Source organism: Polypterus senegalus, chromosome 2 (genome assembly GCF_016835505.1).
Source record: "Polypterus senegalus isolate Bchr_013 chromosome 2, ASM1683550v1, whole genome shotgun sequence".
NCBI lineage: Eukaryota > Metazoa > Chordata > Cladistia > Polypteriformes > Polypteridae > Polypterus > Polypterus senegalus.
This window is the reverse complement of record NC_053155.1, coordinates 201,656,239-201,680,525: the sequence shown is the minus strand read 5'-3', so window position 1 is coordinate 201,680,525 and position 24,287 is coordinate 201,656,239. Positions and strand designations below refer to the sequence as shown.

General features: G+C 37.2%; 1 protein-coding gene across 1 annotated transcript in view; it reads right to left on the bottom strand.

Moving 5' to 3' along the window:
* The window catches only part of LOC120524451 (cilia- and flagella-associated protein 47-like), a 644,864-nt gene that overhangs the window by 445,825 nt on the left and 174,752 nt on the right, over positions 1-24,287 (bottom strand). Inside the window, exons 35-37 of the mRNA XM_039746304.1 lie at positions 8,345-8,426; positions 6,315-6,455; positions 4,543-4,738 (exon numbers count right to left, since the gene is read on the bottom strand). Coding sequence (XP_039602238.1) covers positions 4,543-4,738; positions 6,315-6,455; positions 8,345-8,426 — 419 coding nt within the window. The remainder of the gene's footprint in view (positions 1-4,542; positions 4,739-6,314; positions 6,456-8,344; positions 8,427-24,287) is intronic.

Genomic DNA, 24,287 nt, shown 5'->3' with positions numbered 1-24,287 from the left:
AGAGAGAATGAATCTCTAAGTTTATCCTATCTATTCTTGAAGAAAAAAAATATTAATGATTTAAAGTATAATAGCACTAACAAAATAAAGAAAAATGTAAATACACCAGTAAATTAAAAATAAATTACATATTATCCAGATTCTTTAAAGCAAGATTGTGATGAAGACAATGAAGCATGTCATCACTGTCATTCAATTTTTTTTAGATTGTTCATATTTCTGTATGTCTTTATATAATCTGCATATGTTAAGGTTATGTTAAGACTTAAGTAATTACAGTTTATTTTACCCTGTGCTTTATGATTTAAAGGTGAATATCAGTGCAATACTGGATGAAGAAAAACAGATTGTTAAGCATAAAATGGGATTTTAAACTTACCTGGATGGACAGATGGAACGCACATGTAAGATGCCTTACAGGTTAAGGAAGCCCAGAGTATGTAAGGTGCAATAAGAGAACCCAGGAACACCCAGCACAGTTTTACAAGAGGTGGGGAGTACATCATTATTTACTTTGGATTACGACTATCTTCTTTAACTTTGTTAGCGTTAGCATGTTTAGGATGAAGGAAATAATTGTAACTGAATAATTTGTTCCTTTTCTTTTTCATATTTTACTTTTTACATATATTTTCCCTTTTTCTTTTTTGTTTTTATAAAAAACATTACCAGTTTATTTTTTATGAAATGTGATGCCCTAGGGAAGAACCTGCAACTATAGAGTTTACTATATACAAGTCTGTAGGCTAGGAGTCTTCTGTTTTGTGTTTACCTGTATGTTTTAAGTTATAACAAAGTTTCAAGATTTCCTTCATGCCTGATAAACTCACTCAAACTAATGAGCCTTAGAAGGAATACGTGTCAAAACCTAACAATTACCGTAAATTATTGATCCACCAAAAATGATATACTGTAAGACCTAAAGTTTTCACAAAACAATGGTTGAAAAATGTTACCATCTGTTTGTATAGATTTGGGTTCCTATCTAATAAATTGCTTCCAAAGTGCTTCTGCTAAGTATTGACTGAGAGAAAAAAATATTTTCAGTATTTCCCATTATTTTGTATGGTTATGTTTGAGGGAATCAGAGTTCATCCTAACAGGAATAGTCATATACCAAGAAGCAGCACATGACAAAATGTCAGAATGTCACAGAGAATGCTCACCCAGAGGTAGCAAGGTGGCACAGTGGTAATGATGCTGCCTCATAATAAGGAGACTAAGGTTTTCCTCTCAGGTCCTTCCTGTTTCCTCCCACTGTCCAAAGGCATGCAGGTTAGGTGAACTGGCAATGCTATATTAATCCTGGTGTATGAGTTTGTCCTGCAATGGACTGACACCTTGTCCAGAGATTGTTTCTGCCTTGCGCCCTGTGCTAGATGCGAAACGCTCCTGTGACCCTGGTCTGGATTAAGAAAGTTAGAAAATGATAGGATATGTTCATCCACACTCACAGAGCCAGTTTAGAACTGCAAAAAAATTAATAGACTCTCCACAAATAACAATGTATACTGTATATATCTCTCTATTATAAAAAAAATCTTGGGACAAGACGAGACCTGTTCAGAGAGGTGAGGCGTGACTTTCTCGGAAAGACATTTTCACATCCTGCGAGACTAGATATTGTGCCGAGAGATTTAACTACACCCGGGGCTGGAAAAAGACAAAGAGTAGATGAAAAAGTAGAATGTCAGAAAGAATTCAAAAGCGTTGGGGAGATACACATGCCGAGCAGGTTAGAGATAATGGAAGTAGGAAAATTCGAAAGTCTCAGAAATATAATAGTAAAGATCACATTAGCGCAAACAAAAAAAAAGATCAAATAGTGTTTCTTCCCAATGAAGAGGTGTACCTGCAAAAATTAAACAATTTGTTGTTTGGTGAAAGTGAAATCCACATACGTTGTCATGCTTGGGTCACAGAGCTACACAGATACACAGGAGGTTTTAGAGACAGAAACATTATTCAAACGCTTCAAACAAGCATTTCTCTTTCAGGAGTGAATCGAGCTCCGTGCGTAGTCGGGGGGACAGTTCCGTCTCTCAATTAAAAGAATAGAAAATCTTCCTCTTCATAGGGGCACGCCTCGGGAGCAGGACCCCCAACAGGAGCAGAGGATGTCTGGGGGAGACAAGGCAGTTCGACAAAAGGTCAGCTGCTGTACAGGCTTTTAAATGTTCAAAGTGCTGCACGAGATGCAGATCCATCTGCAAGCTTCATGCTTCATGCTGCAGATGTTCTACCAGACGGTTGTGGCGAGTGCCCTCTTCTACGCGGTGGTGTGCTGGGGTGGCATCATAAACATGAAAGACGCCTCACGCCTGGACAAACTTGTAAAGAAGGCAGGCTCCATTGTAGGATTAAAGTTGGACAGTTTAACATCTGTGGCAGAGCGACGGGCACTAAGCAAACTCCTGTCAATCATGAATAATCCACTGCATCCACTTAACAGTGTCATCTCCAGACAGAAGAGTAGCTTCAGTGACAGACTTTTGTCACTGTTCTGCTCCACTGACAGACTGAGGAGATCATTCCTCCCCCACACTATGCGACTCTTCAATTCCACCCGGGGGAGTAAATGCGAACATTAATTTTATTTTAATTTTTTTCATTTTTATTACTATTTAATTTAATATTGTTTCTTTGTATCAGTATACTGCTGCTGGATTATGTGAATTTCCCCTTGGGATTAATAAAGTATCTATCTATCTATCTATCTATCTATCTATCTATCTATCTATCTATCTATCTATCTATCTATCTATCTATCTATCTATCTATCTATCTATCTATCTATCTAAGCCAGCAGATGATCGAGCAAAGAGGAGGTAAACAAAAAAAAACTGTATTTGTTTCCCATTGTATCACCGTTTAAGAGGGGTCTCAGAGGAGCGACTGCGTCTCCTTGGGGTGCATTCAGCCCCCCTGTTCAGAATGGCGCATAGCACAGCCCAGGGGGGTGGGGGTGGTTGGTACGAGCAAAGCAAGCAGGGGGCAAAGCCCCCTAGTTAAACTAAAAATGAACAGGTTATTCTTTGAACTCTTGAGGGCATTTTTAGTAACACATATAAAATAACACTATGAAGATAGAAAAAGAAATTCAGACTGCCATGGAAATAAAAGGTACAAATTCAAAAAGCACCATGACAGTAAAATGAAATAAATTAATAGTAGTAAATGTATTTTTTAAATCTTATGAAACAATTCATTGCATATATAGCAACAATGAGCACATATGTATACCAACCTAACCTGGGATAAAGTGTGTCAATGACCAAGCATGAAAGAAACTGAAAAACGTAATGAAAAGTACTTTTAGGGAACAGACAAGGATGTAGCAGAGGGTAGTAAGAAGATTCAATACCAGAGAAGACTAAAGAAAAACTGGGATACCAAAGCAAGAAAAAAAGTCCTACAAAAACATGAACAGAGCTGGAAGAACATAAACAAACTGGGATTTTCCACTGATGATTCTATTGTGAAGTAAGTTTATTTTAATCAGATCCAGCACTAACATACAGAAGCTACACACTGTCGTCATTTATAGTTTGGACAGGATGACTCACTCCGTCAAATTATGCTGACTCAGAGACAGTCAGTAATCTCTTAATGTAAGGGACAGAGAGATACCCATATTCCACTTCAGATCCACATTTCAGGTTGGGATTGTGCTCTATAAGTGCAACAAAATACAAGGCGATTATTATTCTGCTGCAAGGGATAAGGTTCCAGTACAGACTCTTGTACAGGAGACTTGTTGGAAATAGAAGTGACCCAGAAATACTTCCTGAATGGCTTTAGTGGGGCAGAAAGTACTCCTGGGAATGGCATTATAGGAGTTTCCACCTCTTACAGTATGTTGGACAATCTTACAATCAAGAAAGTAGCAGTAGCAAAGGATTGCCTGGTGAGGCAAGCAGAAGGCTGGGATCTAGGAAGTAGATTTTTTTCTCAGCTTATGCAGGAGGCTAACATGAATGAATATAGAAATGCAACCAGAATTTTTTTTTTGTTATTTTGTTTACTTTTTATATTGTGTACAATTTATCTACAACCTCCCTTTCTAACCATTATCTATCTATCTATCTATCTATCTATCTATCTATCTATCTATCTATCTATCTATCTATCTATCTATAATGGGGAGAAGTTCACCTGGTGTCTTCTGTCAATCCACTCACTTTTTTCTTGACAACTTTTTAGTGGTTCCTATTTACAAACAAACATTTAGTGGAACATACTACTCAAAAGCATGGGAATCATTTCAAATTACAGACAGTCTGCCCCGGGCAACTCCTTGCCAGTCGTGCAACACGTTACTAAATAGACAGACAGACCGACCTTTGTGCCACATGAGGAAATACTTCACCTTAAGCTGGGTTCTCTATTAACTGATACATGATGAAAAAGATTTTGCAGTAGCCAATACTCAAGTAAAGCTTTGTAAAACAATAATAATACCTTTGCAGGGCTTATTAAATAGTTTTTACTTTTGTCAAACGTACAGAAAAAATTAATTGAAAAATAAAAAGAATATCAAACCTTTGCTGATTTTTTTCCACACAGTGTTTCTCATTTTTTCATAGTGCAAGTTTAACCATGTGAGAAGTTTGCGTTCAGATGTTGAGTATATGTTACTGGATAAAGGGTCAGGGTTGATTTTTGGGATGTTTTCCATATATTCCAGTCCAGCTAAAGTGTTAGAGCCTTGTGTTTGTATTTGTGAAAGTACAAAAACCTTTAAGAAAGCAAAAAGTGACAAATAGTAAAATTATACATTTGTAGCATTACCAATAAAACACAATAAATAGATAATATGCTTTGCTAAGTCATCAGTAAATAAAAGCAATAAAATATAACTTGATATTTTACATATTGTTCTTATGAACACTTTGAAATAACATCAGGTTTTTTTTTTTCTTTTTATTTGTGTTTGGCACCTTCTGTCTTCAAGAAACCCCCCATATATGAGGTCTCGTTCAATGTGTCTTGATGTCTAGTTATGAAAGGCATCAAGCTTTTTGTGTTTTCTCCCAATTGTTGGCCCTCTAGAGACCAAACACCTCATTTGTAGGCCTTTTATGGATCATATTTTGTGCAGGAAATTACACCCTTATCATAAAGACTATGCCAATAGGTGTCTTCAGCACAAATTATTAGAAGGACTTGAAGTTGTACTTGTCACTTAAACTGAACCCAGGTGTATACACCTTAATGGTACAGTATATGAATGGTAAAAATTACTCCTTTTTACAAAACTTACAAAAGTGGGGATTGGTAATATAGACATGTGGAGGGTTGCTTTATGCCATTTCAAAGTTGATGATCACAAATAAGACAATATTTTTGATATTTGATATTTGATTCTTTACCAGTGCTAAACAGAAATATGTGGAGTATCATTACAGACTATTTCAAGGTCAGTGATGACAAATCTGATATTTTTTAATTTTTGTTCTAGCCCCATATGAACCTCTATCAGAGGGTGATAAAAGGCAAATTTCTACTACAATGGAGAATATTTAGGCTTTAACCATTTAAATTGAAACACATTTTAATATTACAAATATCTGATGCAACTGTTTTTGTTTATTATGTACTCCTACCTAATGAAGTAAATCATTACATTTTTTATTAACACCATGATTTAGTGCAGCTAATTTAGACTTTTTACCTTTATTTCTTTACTAATGAAACATTATATAATGGCAAATATTTTAAAACACTACTTTTGAATACACTTGGCATAAAATAATGATTTATGTCTCATTACAGGAAATCCTTTAGTCATTGGGGTTATATATTAACATTTTTCTCACATTGAATTATCCATTGCTGGCCATGGGGAGCTGCAGCAATAGTCTTAAGGACAGAGCCAAACCTTGAGCAGACACTGACCCATTTCCAGTCATTCCTTTGCACACATCTTTTTGCTCTAGCATCACATTTAGTTAGTTAATTGCTTTGGAAAAGAATACACTTCCTTCACAATGTAATATTGAAACAGGTATAAAACCTTTAGGAGACTTAAAACCAATGTTTCAGGGGTATAGGAGTGTAGATATTACAACAAAAATACACTGTTGCAAGAATATAATAAATAAAGACAAATCTTTCTTTTCAAGGTTCTGCTTCCCAACATTTTCCAATATATTCTGCATCCTAAAAGATAAACACAATTCTATTTACAATTTACAGCCAATTTATTCACACTGCAAACTTTAGAGACTTTCTGCAAAAAAATCATATACCCTGTGTACACCAAAAAAGCATAATCACTCCCAGAGCTAATAACCTAGATATACATTACTTACTTTGTATATCTGAAGCAACACATCTGTCCATGCACGTTTGCTCAAAGATTCAAAATAAATGTCCTCAATTCCAGTCAGACTGATATCCCCAGGCTTGTCCATGCCATTTGCTTTTTTATTCTGCAGCTGACCTAACTGAGACTATGGAGGAGTAAAAAAGATTTATTTTGAAACAGATATAGTGAAACAGATAATTTAAAATTAAATGCATTGTAAAATATTTCACAATTGAAACTCAGAAGAATAGGTCTCTTAACTTCAAGTTAACCTGATTAGCTCACTTAAATAATAAAACCAATGTCCACTATTATATAAAGTGACTAGAAAAATAAGCAAATGCGTAAAAATCATGTGAAATATTTACTGGAAATAAGTTTAAAGTAAAATATATATTTACTTTTGAAGAAAAACTAATGGTAGAAATACAGTTATTAGCAGCTACAGTGAATAAGGAGCACACACGTATCAGTATACAGGTAATTGAAAAAGATGGACAAAATCTCAAAATGTAAAAAAATATGAGGTAAGCAGACCTATTCTAATTCTAAAATGTGTATTCTAATTGGTCTCTGTGTGACCATTTCTTTTAGCTCTACAAATATCTCAAGCAGGTAGACCTTTTGCCCATACCTCCTACTCCTTACAGTTGAAGCTTGCCTCTGGGGAGACATAGGAGGTTATTATGTAGGAGACTACAAGTACACCTTAAATGTTTTGCATGTAAGACTGGTTTATACAGTTTAAATGTGACTTTGTGTTAAGCTTGCCATGTGAGAATTAGCCATTTTTACTGCAGTAGCTATTTTACCCATTTAAGATGGGTTGAAATTTAAGTATTCATTGCAGATCCCAGTATTACATTTACATATTTGCCTGACACCTTTATCCAAGGCAACTTACACCATTTATATAGTAATATAATGCATTACTACAAATGTCTAGGACGCATAATCTGCTGAAATGACAAATACAATGCATGTGTCTCTGTTATAATGTATGTCATTTAGTATGGGATTTATAAAAACAGTGTTAATGTTTGTGATGTGCCATCTGTGAAATGACAGAGACATATCAACCGAACAGACAGACATTTATTCTTTTATTATGGTGGATTTATAGACAATGGCCTCACAAGAGCATATTTGCATGAAGACACCTGGAAGAACAAATCCTCAGTTTTCCAAATACAAACTGTGAAAGATGATACAGCTAAGACCATAATTTTCAAGACTTTTACCGTTTCCAGTAGTTAACCAGCAAGTCCCTAGATATTCTCTTATTGTGTACCATTTCTGTAGACTACCAGAAAGAAAATATATATTGTAGGCTCCATACTAAAAGGATCGAAGCATATGATTTGTTATAATCATTATAAAGTCATTATATAAAAGAGAGATTTGTATTTACATAAGTGTTCAGACCCTAAACTGTGGCACCCCAAAATTGCACTGTATATAAAGGCTGTTTGGTTGTTTGTTAGTCATCCTGTAGCCATTAAAGACCAACACACAAAAGTAACTTGAATTAGATAAGCATGATGGTCTAGTTAGTGTTGCTACACCATGGATTCATCATCCTGGGTCCAAAACTAATACCAAGTTGTTATTTGTTTGGACTTTGCATGTACTCCCCAGGTCCATGTGGATTTTCCTGTGGGTACTCTGGTTTTCTTACCACATCTCCAAAGACACACATGTTAGGTTTACTGGTACCTATATACTACCCCTAGTCTAAATATATATGTGTGTGTATATTTGTGTGTGCTCTATGAAAGACTGGTGCTCTGCCCATTGATTCGTCCTGCCTCGTGACCAGTGCCGATTGTTTATAATCCGGTGTGACCCTGACTTGGATTAAGTGAATTTGTGAATGAATATGCCCATAGCCTATAAAGCAGGTAAGCTGATCTGTGCTTTAATCATGGTGCTGGAGAGTCATGTTGTGTTGCATGGTCAGAAATACAAGAAAGAATTTCACTGTACTCTATCCACATGACAATACCACTGTTAATACTTCTTGAATACTGATACCTGAATGGAATTCCAGTGCTTAAAGTCATCTGGTTCAAAAAGAAATTCTGGCCTGATATAGGCAAGGCAGGCTCCGTGCGCTCTGAAATAGGAAAAAACAAAGATTTTGTTTAGGAAAAAGTAGTATTATCTGTTTATACTTTTTCAAACCCTTTTAATTTTGTTTAATGTGCCAGCCACAGTATTAACAAAATATACTTGTCAAGGAAAATAAGGTTAGTGAATTATGTTTTTAATCTAAGTGATGGCAGAATATTACAAAGCTGTATTAAGGGAGTAACAGTTTGTAGAAGAAAACTAAGGGACTCAACATTAGATTTTCTGAAGCTGGCACAGTGTAACACCTAATTAAGTTATATTAAATCTGAAATCAATTGTAAAATATCATCTCAAAAACTCTCTACTTTCATAATAGAAAACAACGCCAAGTTAAATACCCAGTATACCATTCAGAAAAAGTGTTATTTGTATTTTGACACATACAAACACAATAACATAACAATTTATTTGCCTTTTTAATTGTTTCTGCATATTGCCTAGATAATGAGAATGCTGAGTCTCATAAACTCCTAAATCCTTTTCAGAGGGTGTTTTCTGTAAGCCACCTATCTTGTGCTTATAATTAAGAGGGAAAATGTAGCTCTCACTGATTAGGAATAGCTGAAGACAGTTGCTAGAAAAACATTATGATTTCCTGAAGGAATCATTATAAGAAGCATGTTTTTAAGAGAATATAATTTCAGCTACCGAGTTCCCATTTAGGATGGGTCCTTCCCTTGAACTGTAAGACTCCCTATGGCACATACTTAAACATGCTGGCATATTCAGGTCTGCATATTGAGGTAAATCTGAATGATTCTTGAGCATTACCCTAAGTGAAATAAATAATAAATCATGCACAATTTAGATACTTTTCTTTTCTTCCCACGTCCCCAAAGGTGTGCAGGTGAGAATAACAGAAGCATCAGTGTGAGTGTGCGTGCATGTGTAGCTGGCGCCTCTTCCAGGGATCATTCCTATCTTAAGGCCGGTACTGGCCCTGTAACACTAAATTAAGCTAAGTCTGAGATAGAGGCTGCATTGGTTTGGATATGTGTCAAGAAGAGGTGCTGAGTATATCGGGAGAAGGATATTAAGGATGGAGCTGCCAAGTAAGCGGAAAAGAGGAAGACCTAAGAGATGATTTATGGATGTGGTGAGAGACGACATGAAGGCGGTGGGTGTAACAGAGTTACATGGACAGGACAGGAAGATATGGAAAACGATGATCCGCTGTGCTGACCCCTAACAGGAGCAGCCAAAAGATGACCAAGAAGAAGGGTTGAGAATATTATGTTAGCATTTAATCCATGATCTAGTATGGCATAATTCATGACTTTGAAAAGCATTAGGGTTTTGTGGTATACCAGTACTGTAAAAGTATTGGAAAAACTACATTTTAAAATGCTGCAGTATCAGCATTTCAGCATTTTTCCTTACTGAAAGATAAAGGTTAGGTTTGCCTCTGACTCCCAGCCCCCTTCCTTTGACAATCATATTAGCAGTTGTGGGAAAACTTCCCTTTTGTGGACTTCATGAAATGAAACTACAGTACATACTTCAATGTGATTGAAGCCTCATGGTGACACCCTCCCCCTTTTACTTCACCATGATTGAAACTTGATGCTTACACCCCATCCATTGATTAAACACGATTGGGATTTCATTAGGAACGAACCCTCATCTTATTGCTTCACGGTGATCGAGACTTCATGACTATCGACTGAGAGGTGGTGCACACTAGGGTGGCAATCAATTGTGTGGTGCATAAGGTAAGCTGGAGTAAGGCTGAGGGCTTTAGAGTTGTCCGTTAATTGCTTTGGAATAGTTATGGTATTAGTAACCCAGCCACAGGGGATGCACAAACCAGTGTGTTTCTTCATGCCGGTCCCAACCAAGGTTATTATAGTTTTGCCTTTTTATGTTAGTTTTTATTTCTATATTTTTTCTGACCTTACTTGGAAATTCAGTTTAGTTTTAGTTTTCCTTCATCATGTATTTTTAGTTTTAGTTTAGTTTTTATTTCACAAAGACATTTCTATTTTATTTTTATATATATTAGTTTCAGTTTTAGTTTTAGTAATTATGGCATGGAGCGCCTACGGAGTTAGATTTGTGTCACAATCAGACAAAACTGTACACTTAACAGATTTGGATATGAGTTTAATGTTAGTGGAAGCTTACTATACTGCCTGGTTTATTATCTGGTTTTATTTTTGTCTGATAAAAACAAGCATAATCAAAACTAGACACTGAATATGAACAATTTTAGACAGTTTTATAATTTTTAAAATATTTTCTCATTAAAATCACACGGGCTTAGGAAGAACAGGGCTCTTAGACTTGAATCAGTGTGCAGACCCCACCTAGCTGTATTGAGGGAAACAAAGAACAACAAGCATGCAGTGTCAAGGTTAGGTGTGGTGAGTCTTGAATAGCCCACCATAAGAACAATAAACTCATAATGAGCAGGGCAAGAGCAGGTAATAAGAGTACAGACAGGCACAAAACAACAGAGTCTGATATTAGGAACAATATATACATTATCTAAACCTGTTTATCCAGAGGGATTTCAGAAAACCTGGAGCCTACCGTGGCAGGTTTGGATGCAAGGCAGGAAAAGTCCCTGGTATGCAATATATATGATAAGGCTGATGTTAAAAACAAAAAGAATATGATATTTCAACTATCTATTTTGGGAGAGAGAGAAAAACATTGAAAAAAGGGAGACAAATATTTTAAAATATTCTGCTAATGGATTACTTTCACAATATTAGGGATTTTGAGTTGTGAATATGAACTAAAAAAGATAAATTAATAAATATGGAATAAATACAAAAACCCACTAGTAGTTTTTCATTACTTGTCAGACTCTCTACCTTTGTTTGTATCGCTTCGTTGTTAAACAATGTTTTAAAGCAAAAGTGATTGGTCAGTAACAATATGCTGATCTTGTATGATGACCTAGTCAGTCTCTCGATCGCCGTTTTATTTTTAAAATCCGGGAGTGCTCTCCCTCGACTTTCTTGTATACTCAGATATGGGGATGGATATTTGAGGAGTAAACTGCAAGACAATGATTATATTTGAATATTATGTACATTACCATCAACAACAAATCAAATTAATAATATATTGAACAATTATTAAAAAAGTAAAGTTGAATAAATCGGACTCTGCAGCTGTATAAATAAAAAAATTGAGTATGTGTTCAGATAAAGTACCACTTCTGGGTGATGGATTTGGCCCAAAAGTTAATACAGATCTACAATTGTGGTGTAACAACCACATGCCGAATTTCATCCATCTATCTACGTTTTTGAGTTAACGTGTTTACACACGCACAGAGACGCGCGCACACACGCAATTCCAAAAAACAGTATTGTTGGACACTGGTTAGTCTATAACGTCAAGATTCATCAAAATATCGAGGTCGAATTTTTTCATGATTACTATACTTTCTGTATACTTTATATATGAGAAAGTAAAACGATTTCTCCTGTGCTAAGTGGCAGGTGAATTGCTGTCAACAAATAGCAGACACCTGAGAAATAAACTGAAACGTTACTCACTTGTGATTTTTCTATGGTAAACGTTTTATTGACCAGCACATTCTGATTTCAGCCATTTGAATTACATCTTGATACACAAAAAGCACAAAGAAAGGCGGCACGCAAATCGCTTTCTATTTCACATGCTTTATGCACCCGCACTCAGTTTGCTCTGTCACCGCAAATGCTGTGTGAACTGCCGCCCTCCTTCACCAGCTGCCGTTCACTGGATGAATATATGCGGGCTCGTGGTGGATGACTTTCTGTTTTAGAGTTAAAACTTACAAGGGTTAAAGACTAACGGCAAGAATATTCATTCAAAAACGAAAACTACAAATATTTTAGTAAATTATTATTTTATTTCAGTTAGTTTTTCCAGCTACTTTAATAGTTTCGTTTAGTTTTAGTTTTTCATTTCGGTTTTGTTAATTATTTTATTTCAGTTTATGAAAATGTTTTTTTAATAATAGTTTCAGTTTTGATTTTAGTTTTCGTTAACTATAATAACCTTGGTCCCAACCAAAACTTGGTAAATTGGGAGGGTTACGTCAGAAAGGGCATCTGGTGTAAAATTTTTCCAAATCAATATGTGGACAACAATACAAATTTCCATACCGGATCGATCGAGCCCGGATTGAAAACGACTGCCACCAATACTGTTAGCCAACAGGGTGCTGGCAGAAATTGGGCTACTGTTGGCCGAAGAAGAAGAATTGGAAGGAGAAGCAAAGAGTAAGGAGACATGTCCGGAGGTGGGAGGAGAGGAGGAAGGTAAAAAGAGTGGAACTGAGGGTAGGAACCTTAAATGTTGGCAGTATGATTGGTAAGGGGAGAGAGTTAGCAGATATGATGGAGAGAAGGAAGGTTGATATATTGTGCACACAAGAGACTAAATGAAAGGGGAGTAAGGCCAGGTGGATCAGAGGTGGATTCAAATTGTTCTATCATGGTGTGGATAGGAGGAGAAATAGAGTAGGGTTTATTCTGAAGGAACAGTATGTCAAGAGTGTTTTGGAGGTGAAAAGAGTGTCAGAGTAATGATTATGAAGCTGGAAATTGGAGGTATGATGATGAATGTTGTTAGTACATATGCCTCACAAGTTGGGTGTGCAATGGAAGAGAAAGAAGATTTTTGGAGTGAGTTGGATGAAGTGATGAACAGTGTACCCAAGGGACAGAAAGTGGTGATTGGAGTGGATTTCAATGGACATGTTGGTGAAGGGAACAGAGGAGACGAGGAGGTGATGAGTAGGTACGGTGTCAAGGAGAGGAATGAAGACGGTCAGAGGATAGTGGATTTTTCCAAAAGGATGGACATGACTGTGGTGAATACGTATTGTAAGAAGAGGGAGGAACATAAGGTGATGTATAAGAGTGGAGGAAGATGCACACAGGTAGATTACATCCTATGCAGAAGACTCAATCTGAAGGAGATTGAAGACTGCAAAGTGGGGGCAGGGGAAAGTGTAGTTAAGCAGCATAGGATGGTGGTCTGTAGGATGACATTAAAGATCAAGAATAGGAAGAGAGTGAGGGCAGAGGCAAGGATCAAATAGTGGAAGTTGAAAAAGGAAGATTGTAAGGTTGAGTTTAGGGAGAAGGTGAGACAGGCACTGGGTGGTAGTGAAGAGTTACCAGAGAGTTGGGAAACTACAGCAGGTGTAGGAAGGGTGACAGCAAGAAGGGTGCTTGGCATGACATTTGGACTAAGGAAGGAAGAAAAGGAGACCTGGTGGTGCAAATTTGGAAGTACGGGAGAGTATACAGAGGAAGAGGATGGCAAAGAAGAAGTGGGATAGTCAGAGAGATGCAGAAAATAGACAAGAGTACAAGGAAATAAGGCTCAAGGTGAAGAGAGAGGTGACGAAGGCTAAAGAAAACACGTATCATGAGTTGTATGAGAGGTTGGACACTAAGGAGGGAGAAAGGGACCTGTCCCGATTGGATAGACAGAGGAAGCAAGCTGGGAAAGATGTGCAGCAGGTTAGGGTGATAAAGGATTAAGATGGAAATGTACTCACAAGCGAGATGAGTGTGTTGAGCAGATGGAAAGAGTACTTTGAGTGGCTGATGAATGAAGATAACGAGAGAGAAGAGGTTGGATGATATGGAGATAATGAATCAGGAAGTGCAATGGATTAGCAAGGAGGAAGTGAGGACAGCTATGAAGAGGATGAAGAATGGAAAAGCCATTGGATTCCAGATGACATACCTGTGGAAGCATGGAGAGATGGCAGTGGAGATTTAACCAGATTGTTTAATGGAATCTTGGAAAGTGAGAGGATGCCTGAGAAGTGTAGAAGCAGTGTACTGGTGCTGATATTTAAGAATAAGAGGGATAAAATTGATGAGCCACAGCATGAAGTTATGGGAAAGAATAGTGGAAGCTAGGTTAAGAAGTGAGCAGGAGTATGGTTTCATGCCAAGAAAGAGCACCACAGATGCCATGTTTGCTCTGAGGGTGTTGATGGAGAAGTACAAAGTAGGCCAGAAGGAGTTGCATTGTGTCTTTGTGGACCTGGAGAAAGCATATGGCAGGGTGCCTCGAGAGGAGTTGTGGTATTGTATGAGGAAGTCGGGAGTGGCAGAGAAGTATGTAAGAGTTATACAGGATATGTACGAGGGAAGTGTGACTGTGGTGAGGTTAGTAGGAGTGACAGATGCATTCAAGGTGGAGGTGGGATTACATCAGGGATTGGCTGTGAGTCCTTTCTTATTTGCAAGGGTGATGGACAGGTTGACAGACGAGATTAGACAGGAGTCCCCGTGGAGTTTGATGTTTGCTGATGACATTCTGATCTTTAACAATAGTAGAGAACAGGTTAAGGAGACCATAGACAGGTGGAGTTATGCTATAGAGAGGAGAGGAATGAAGGACAGCAGGAACAAGACAGAATACATGTGTGTAAATGAGAGGGAGGTCAGTGGAATGGTGAGGATGCAAACAGTAGAGCTGGCAAAGGTGGATTAGTTTAAATACTTGGGATCAACAGTACAGAGTAATGGGGATTGTAAAAAGAGGTGAAAAAGAGAGTTTAGGCAGGGTGGAATGGGTGGAGAATAGTGTCAGGAGTGATTTGTGAAAAATATTAGCAAGAGTGAAAGGGAAGGTCTACAGGACGGTAGTGAGACCAGCTATGTTATATGAGTTGGAGACAGTGGCATTGACCAGAAAGAAGGAGACAGAGCTGGAGGTAGAAGAGTTAAAGATGCTAAGATTTGCATTGGGTGTGACAAGGATGGATAGAATTAGAATGAGTACATTAGAGGGTCAGCTCAAGTTGGATGGTTGGAAGACAAAGTCAGAGAGGCGAGATTGCGTTGGTTTGGACATGTGCAGAGGAGAGATGCTGAGTATATTGGGAGAAGGATGCTAAGTATAGAGCTGCTAGACAAGAGAAAAAGAGGAAGGCCTATGAGGACATGCAGGTGATGGGTGTAACAGAACAAGATGCAGAGGACAGAATGATATGGAAGAAGATAATCCTAACGGGAGCAGACTAAAGAAGAAGATTGAGATCTGAAAGCTGTTGCTGATATCGAAGTCAAAATTTTGGTACTGATCCATCACTAGTTTTCATGCCAGTTATTAGCTTAAAAGTCATTCTTCAATAAATACACATTGGATATAGATGGAAGTTAATTAGCCATAAATTTCAAGTCTAGGTTCCAGTTCATATTAACATTAGAGTGTTTTTCTTCATACAGATGACCACAGACACATAGAATAATTAACCAAGTCATGATATAGACAGTAGCAATTTTGAAACCTTGACTTGACAATATTTTGCCAAAGTTACCTAACAAGGATGGAAATTATATTTTCCAATAATCTACACTTTGTGCCTGTTTTTTTTATTTATGGCCAATTTATTTATTTTTCACTTTATTTTTATTACTGCCTTTAAGTTTAATCATCACGTTGTAAAAAAAAATTTTGTGGTGTAATTTTTCTCGGATGCCACCATATTGTTTTAGAAATTGTGTTCTGCTGCTATATGTGACAGAGTTAAAATTGTGAGTGATGTCAGCTGCTCTTCCTCTATAAAATGGTGACACCCAGACAAACTTGTATACCTCAGCATTTCGAAGACACTTTAAAACAAAATTTAGTTCCAGGAATGATTTTCAAGCTGCTGCAACTTTCCTTTTGATTTTTTGACTTCTTTATTTGACCACACCTTGAAACGTTCCTTTCGGTTTGTTTGCTCAATTTTGCACACATTTTGGTTACTGACTTTAGCCTGGTTGTCAAGCATGATTCTGCCAATGGCCTTTTTCATCTCCTGGTCAATTCCTCACAATAATTCAGAATGAGCATCAACTTGTCCATTACACTAATATGGGATTAAATAACATGTTCTCGTTAAAACTTTTGTTATTTTTTTAGGAACTGAGGCTTAGCTCCACAAAGCTGATTGTGATTACTTAACGTGCACATTTCTCAAAATTTGTGTTATTCTGTATCTGAGTGGACAAATTCAGCATGGGAGATCTACATCATTGCCTGACACTGCAGCTGCAAATTTAAGAATCAACAGCTGCCTTGGTGGTTTGATGGAACTTACTGCCATATTATATTACTTGTTTACCAGTTTCTGTATTTAAAAGAACCAAACACATTTAATCTTTACTTTCCCAAAATTAACAGTACAAATGTGTATCCATTTGCAGTCATAGGACAGTATTTACTTATTCTGATCAGTTTTTCCCAAAGCATTTGCTAAAAAGCAGGTCAAAATACATGAGCAGACATTGGCAAGGATAGCAACTAACAACATATTTTACACATAATGTGTGCTCTTATAGTGTGTTCTTGTTATTAATTTGCTACTTTATAGATATGTTTTGGAAAGCAGTATCCTGTTTCAATATATTAGAAGGCTAAAAGAAAAGAAACAACAAAATAAATAATGAAATTGATATAAGAAAGGGGTTCATTATTTCACTGCACAACAATTTTTTTGAAAAGCCTTGCTTCCTGAAAAGGTTTTACTGATTTTCACAAGGACCCACTAGGTATGCACAAATATAGTTTTGGTTTTAAGGCATCACGTATGACCTCTGAGAAACTGACATTTATATGTGTACTCCCAAAATTAACATATTTAGTCACGTTTATGTTTTGCATAAGCTATTAAATTCAACATAATTAAAAGTATTTTGTTCCTGATTTTCTTTTGTATTCAATGGCTGGTGCATCACGTTGCAGTGTCCAACAGTAGTCAGCAAGCATTGATGGATTCCAGTTGCCCTGGTACTGTTTCTCCATCGTAGCAATGTCCTGGTGAAACCTTTCACCGTGTTCATCACTGACAGAACCGAGATTTGTGGGGAAGAAGTCCAAGTGTGAATGGAGGAAATGAATCTTGAGTGACATGGTGCACTTCATTGTCTTGTATGCTTTGAGAAGTTTGTCTTCCAGCTGAATGTAGTTTGGGGCTCTGTAATTGCACAGAAAATTGTCAACAACGTCTTCAAAGGCTTTCCAGGCAATTTTTTCCGGACCAACTAACAGATCTTCAAACTGCTTGTTACTCATGTCTGATCTGGGGGCCAACAAAAATGCCCTCTTTGATATTGGCATCAGTTATTCTTGGTAACATCTGTCTTAAATAACGAAAACCTTCGCCTTCCATGTTCGTTGCTTCAAGAAATTCTTCATGAGTCCCAGGTTTATGTGAAGATAAGGAAAAAATATCTTTGCCGGGTTGAGAAGCGATTCATGTGCCACATTTTTCTGTCCTGGAACTAACTTTTTACGGAGTGTCCAGTTCTGTCGAGAATAGTGTGACTCTTTGGCACGGCTGTCCCATTCACAGATGAAACAACAGTACTTTGTATAGCCGAGCGGCAGTCCTAGTAACTCCGCAACAACTTTAAGATCTCCACAGATATTCCAGTTGTACCTGCTATACTGGACGTGCTTCAGCAACAGTTCCATATTCTCATGTGTGCTGCATAGCCAACAGATACTGAAGGATAAAAGTTGCCATTGTGTAGCAGAACAGCTTTCAGGCATAATATTAACGAATCAATGAAGAGATAGCACTCTTCTGGGTTGTGATCACAACCCAAGGCCGAGAACAATCCTTCAGTGTCACAACAGAAGCAGACATTTGTGCAAAAAATTTGGATATATCATGATGTCATCCTTGAAACACAGAAATATTCATACCTGGTGACAGCAAACACCATTCCTGCAGCCTTAAACCCAGCAGCTTGGCTTTTGCTTTTGACAGACACAAATCTCTGACCAAATCGTTCAGTTCAGACTGTGTTATCAAATGTGGATCGCCTGATGAGCACGGTTCAAAATCTAGGTGTCACTGTCAGTACCCTGCATTGCAGTTTCTTCATCTAGTTCGTCTAAGGTCCAATCCTCTGGTGGTTTCAGAATTGGAAGACTGTCGTCATGTGGCACGGGTCTCATTGCCGAAGGCGGATTAGGATATTCAATTGACTTCTTGTTTTTGGCAGAGAAACCAGACACATTAGTCAAACAGAAGTAACAGTCTGTTACATGGTCTTTCTGTTCTCATCATATCATCGGAACAGCATACGGCATCGTATTTCGAGTGACTCTGAGCCAGTCTCTCAGACTGACAGCACATGTCGCACACCAAATGTGAGGCACTTATTCTTTGTCTTGAGCACCAGTTTTGCAGTCGAAATACAGATGATTAACTTCTTCACAAGAGCAGTCATCTAACGTCTCTGAGGCGCAAGTGTACATTTGCCACAGATATAGCAGAATGTATCATGGCTGTTATGACATTGATGAGATATATCACCCGAAACCAAAACATCTATAGCATCAAGCTTACTTACTGTCATATTGCTACAGATACTATACTTTACTATATTAATACTATATATACACACTGACTATCTATATTAACCAAATGAGCAGGATCGGTGTATGCAAGCCAACTTTATAGCATGCTGAGACAGCGTCAAGCTCGTTCAGACGTGCCAGGCATGCCCAGGATGTCAACTTCCACAGAACAGCTTCCAACCTGGTCTGATTCCATGCCTGGACATGCCCAGGCTGCACAAACTGTTGTTGATAAGTCACTTACAGAAGCGAAAATGTTTGGATACAAATATAAGAAAAAATTATGGCAAAACTGAAACAGTACGTGATGGGTACATTTTGATGTGATATTCGTGATCAGTACCCAAAAATCTATATGAAACACCCAACAGTCTTTAAGAAGCAAAAACTTTGTTGTGCAGTGTTTTCAATTGTTCATTTGTTAGGGTAGCTGATTTAGTCATTTCTTTTTTTTCAGATGTCAAATCTCTATTGATTTGGGATGAAACTGTATTTATAATCATTTTCCAAACCATTTAGGGGATAATAGATATGTTATTTCTTTCTTCTCATTAGAATAAAACTGATATGAAAAGCAAATTCACTGAATATCTAAAAGAAGATTACATATCAAGCTGTCTTTTATCTGCATAAAATGTATTCCATTATAATAATGAAAAAAGAAATTTCAAGATTACTGTGCTGATTGCTTTTTTATTCAAATAACTTTATCTTTTGATATGATTTTAATAAAATGAGTAACTACCTTTGGAGAATATTTTTAGAAATATTGAAGAGTACCACTGTAGCAATAACATAAGATGAAAAAAACAGACTCAGCAAATATAAGAGGTAATGAAACCGCAGAGACACATAGCATGGGTCATATATCAAAAGCATAATTAGACCATGACAATAATACAATTTTTATCCATATGGCAATTTTTTTTTTCTGAAATTTTGCTTCAATTTTTTTCTTACTATAAGTATAACCACTAGAATGTCTGAGATAAAAACAATAATATTGACATTAAAATATATACTTAAAATGGGCAGCGTGGCTGAGCAGAGGGTTCTGTAGTCACCTTGCATGCCTTAACACTAGAATTACCAGAGCCTACGAAAAAACTCGTAATTCCGTCCCACCTTAAACTGCTTCTTAAATCCCTTCACACCTCTCCGCCAGCGCCCTTTGTCTTCTAAATGTGCTGATAAAGAGAAGCTAGGAGCAGCCGGCTATTCCATCCCCCCACCAATTTAGAACGTGCACGAACTTCTCTCAGCTCATGCCTTGATTGAGTATCTGGGAGTGAAGTGGAGTTTTAGAGTGGAAATAATAGATCGTTGTTTGGAACACACGCATTTCATGTCTGTTCCGTTTCTACAGTAATCTGTGTCAACACATTGTTAAAACAGAAACTTTTTTTATATTCTAGTACTAGATGACAAAATGTAGGCATAAACTATATAATGTATGAAGCCTGAAGTCCAAATAGCAAAGAAACATTTTCACAAGAATAACACAATTGCACTTTATTCAAACATATAACTGCAGAAAGAAAAAGCCGCCTTAACATGCGACATTGACACCAGTTTACTACAACTGACTCCGTGGTTCAATAAATACAGCCCCCGCTTGGGAATCAAGGGGTCACGGGTTCGATCCTGCGCCCCTCCCTTTTGAGAAGTAAACTGTTCTTAGTCTTACTGTTTTAGAATAAAAACATACATTTGATTTCAGTCTGTAACAGCCGGTGCAATTTATGATCTTTGTAAAGGTTAGCTTTTTTTTTATTCACTTTTCACTCTCTCAGTCGCTTCAGAATCAATCCATACAACCCCATCTGACACGGCTGTTTTCACTAAAGACGCTATAGCTTTGCAGTGTACCACGATGCATACTAACGCTCCAACCGGTTCTGACACACAAAGCTGAAGCTGCCTTCTTAGTATCTCACCGTCACTTGCTTTTCTTTTTATTCAGTTTTATTGAGTGTTCCTGCCAGTGCCACCAACATATATTGGTGTAAAAGTATAACAAAAGTGCACTTTTATTCAAGTGCACTTTTTCCATCGCCTTTTCCTGTAAGAAGCAGTGTACACACTTCTCTCTATGCTGTGGTTTCTATTACACACCTGAAAGAAAGAGACAATACATATGAACATATCCAGCATACAGCAACATGCGGGGACTGGCAGGAACACTCAATAAAACTGAATAAAAAGAAAATCAAGTGACGGTGAGATACGAAGAAGGCAGCTTCGCCAGCGTCTGTGTGTCAGAACCGGTGGGGGCGTTAGTATGCATCGTGGTACAGCACAGAGCTATAGCGTCTGTATTCTGTTTCTTTTGTACTCCAGGGCACGCAGAGGAGAGAATAGTAAAGAGCAGTAAGTTCGGCGCTATATGCAATCATCAGACACTCCCCATCTGCCCGTTGTTTTGTTATACTTTTCAATACTTTTATACTGCTCAAACGGGCATGCTCAAAAAATACACGTGTAATGCCACGAAAAGTGCACGCAGACACTTCATTTCGCAAACAAAACAAGTGCACTTTTATTCAAAACTACCTGTATAACCGAAGAAAAAAGAAAGCAAGATACAGTAGGCGATTGATACGACATCTTGCATGGTGCAATGCTAAGAAGTGAAGATTTTCATTCCGTGCTATATAAAATCATCACATTCAAATATTAACAGTTCCCACACACCCAAGGACCGTCCTTCCTACATTTACGACACGTGTACTTGTTGCCGTGTACACACCTCTCTGTGCTATGGTTTCTATTACACTGAATGAGCACCTGACACTGTACTTTCTTCCCTGGGGAAGGTCCGCATCAGAGAATTTCCAGTTCCTGCATAAATTCACACCCGATCTGACGCTGTTCGCTTTCAAATAATATTGCATTAGTGCGATTATATTTTCACATATATTGTCTTTCTTTCAGGTGTGTAATAGAAACCACAGCATAGAGAGAAGTGTGTACACTGCTTCTTACAGGAAAAGGCGATGGAAAAAGTGCACTTGAATAAAAGTGCACTTTTGTTATACTTTTACACCAATATATGTTCCTGTGTTTGAACGACACGGGCAGATGGGGAGTGTCTGATGATTGCATATAGCGCCGAAGTTACTGGTCTTTACCATTCTTTCTTCTGCATGTCCTGGGTGCAAAAGAAAAGCATACAGCAACATGCGGGGACTGGCAGGAACACTCAATAAAACTGAATAAAAAGAAAAGCAAGTGACGGTGAGATACGAAGAAGGCAGCTTCGCCAGCGTTTGTGTGTCAGAACCGGGGCGTTAGTATGCATCGTGGTACACTGCAGAGCTATAGCGTCTTTAGTGAAAACAGCCGTGTCAGATGGGGTTGTATGGATTGATTCTGAACGCGACTGAGAGAGTGAAAAGTGAATAAAAAAAAAGCTAACCTTTACAAAGATCATAAATTGCACCGGCTGTTACAGACTGAAATCAAATGTGTGTTTTTATTCTAAAACAGTAAGACTAAGAACAGTTTACTTCTCAAAGGGAGGGGCGCAGGATCGAACCCGTGACCCCTTGATTCCCAAGCGGGGGCTGTATCTATTGAACCACGGAGTCAGTTATAGTAAACTGGTGTCAATGTCGCATGTTAAGGCGGCTTTTCTTTCTGCAGTTATATGTTTGAATAAAAGTGCAATTGTGTTATTCTTGTGAAAATGTTTCTTTGCTATTTGGACTTCAGGCTTCATACATTATATAGTTTATGCCTACATTTTGTCATCTAGTACTAGAATATAAAAAAAGTTTCTGTTTTAACAATGTGTTGACACAGATTACTGTAGAAACGGAACAGACATGAAATGCGTGTGTTCCAAACAACGATCTATTATTTCCACTCTAAAACTCCACTTCACTCCCAGATACTCAATCAAGGCATGAGCTGAGAGAAGTTCGTGCACGTTCTAAATTGGTGGGGGATGGAATAGCCGGCTGCTCCTAGCTTCTCTTTATCAGCACATTTAGAGAACAAAGGACGCTGGCGGAGAGGTGTGAAGGGATTTAAGAAGCAGTTTAAGGTGGGACGGAATTACGAGTTTTTTCGTAGGCTCTGGTAATTCTAGTGTTAAACCAACTTCAGGCCCTAGTAAGTTGCCTTTAATGTGAAGTTTTCATGTTCTCCCCATGTTTAAAATTGCTCCCACTGTACAAAGACATCTTGAAAATAACTGAGATTGTGCATATATGTCCTTTGGGATAGGCAGTACCTCCATCCTGTTTTGCATTGTTTCTCTTAGGGTAGGCTAAAGTTCCTTAAACCCTGTGAGGGAAAATGTGGGTTTGAAACATGGAAGGTTCTACTTTTAGCTGTAATGTGTGCTCCATTCCATTAAGTTGGTTTCAGTTTACAACACTGTGTAATTTTGAAGATTGCTGTTATTGGGAGTCAATTTTATATATAGTAAACAACCAAAATGAACATTATAACATTTGAAAATCATTATCTACGAATCCACATGAGCATCATTGCTGAGCATTTGAAATATACGTTGTTAATTTGTTATGTTGTTTGTACAGTATGATTTTGAGGAAATTTGTGACTCTGACAGCACATTCCTTTATTATAGAGAGCAGAAGAGTAATGTGAGCAGACGGTCATGACAAGAAATCACAAAATTAATATTTGCCATAAAATCCCTATACATTTATAAAGATGAAGTAATGATATTCCTTTAACATAAAAGTATTAACAATAAAAATAATTCAGTGATCCCTGTTCATCTATATTAGTTACATTCACCCGCATGTCCACATTAACAATGATTTCAGAGAAAGAATTCAGAGTATAAAGTTGGGCAGTGATAAAAAAGGATTCTATATAATGGGTGGTGCATCTTCAGAGGCTAATACTGGTTATAACACATTTTTGATTTGCATTTCAAAAGGTCAAGTAGATTGATTAGGTTGTATGAAAGTAAAATTTCTCAAATTATCAATTTGTACCTGATAATGCTCAATATTAAAATTTTATTTAAGCTTCCACATTTCCTAGATAATACTTTTATTTTAAATGCCACAAAAAATGGAAATGTTTTGACTGGTACTGTATGACTATAACCAATGTATTAGTAAAATATTACATAAAAAATAGAGTCAAATTAATTCAAAATAGTTTAAGTTCATTAAGGAAAAAGCATCTGCCATGAACATGTCTTAATATTTAAATTAAAGTCATCTCAAGATTAATAAAAATTTGCAACATGAAATTCCAGCTAAAAAACTGGCTACTTTCTTATAAATAATAACAACTACAATATGATGAGTAAGCTCTAATAATGCAAGCAGTTCTCTGACTTCACTATTTAAAATGTTTCTTTAAAGTATAAATTATAAAAAAAAAAATAACACGACATTGTCAAACCTGCTTATTCCAATTCCGGATCATACATATGCACATCATGCCAAGTGAATTCAGAGTTGACAAATATCATAACATGTATATACATTTGGGGGGTGCTGTAGCAAAGCAGAGTGCCATAAGAGAA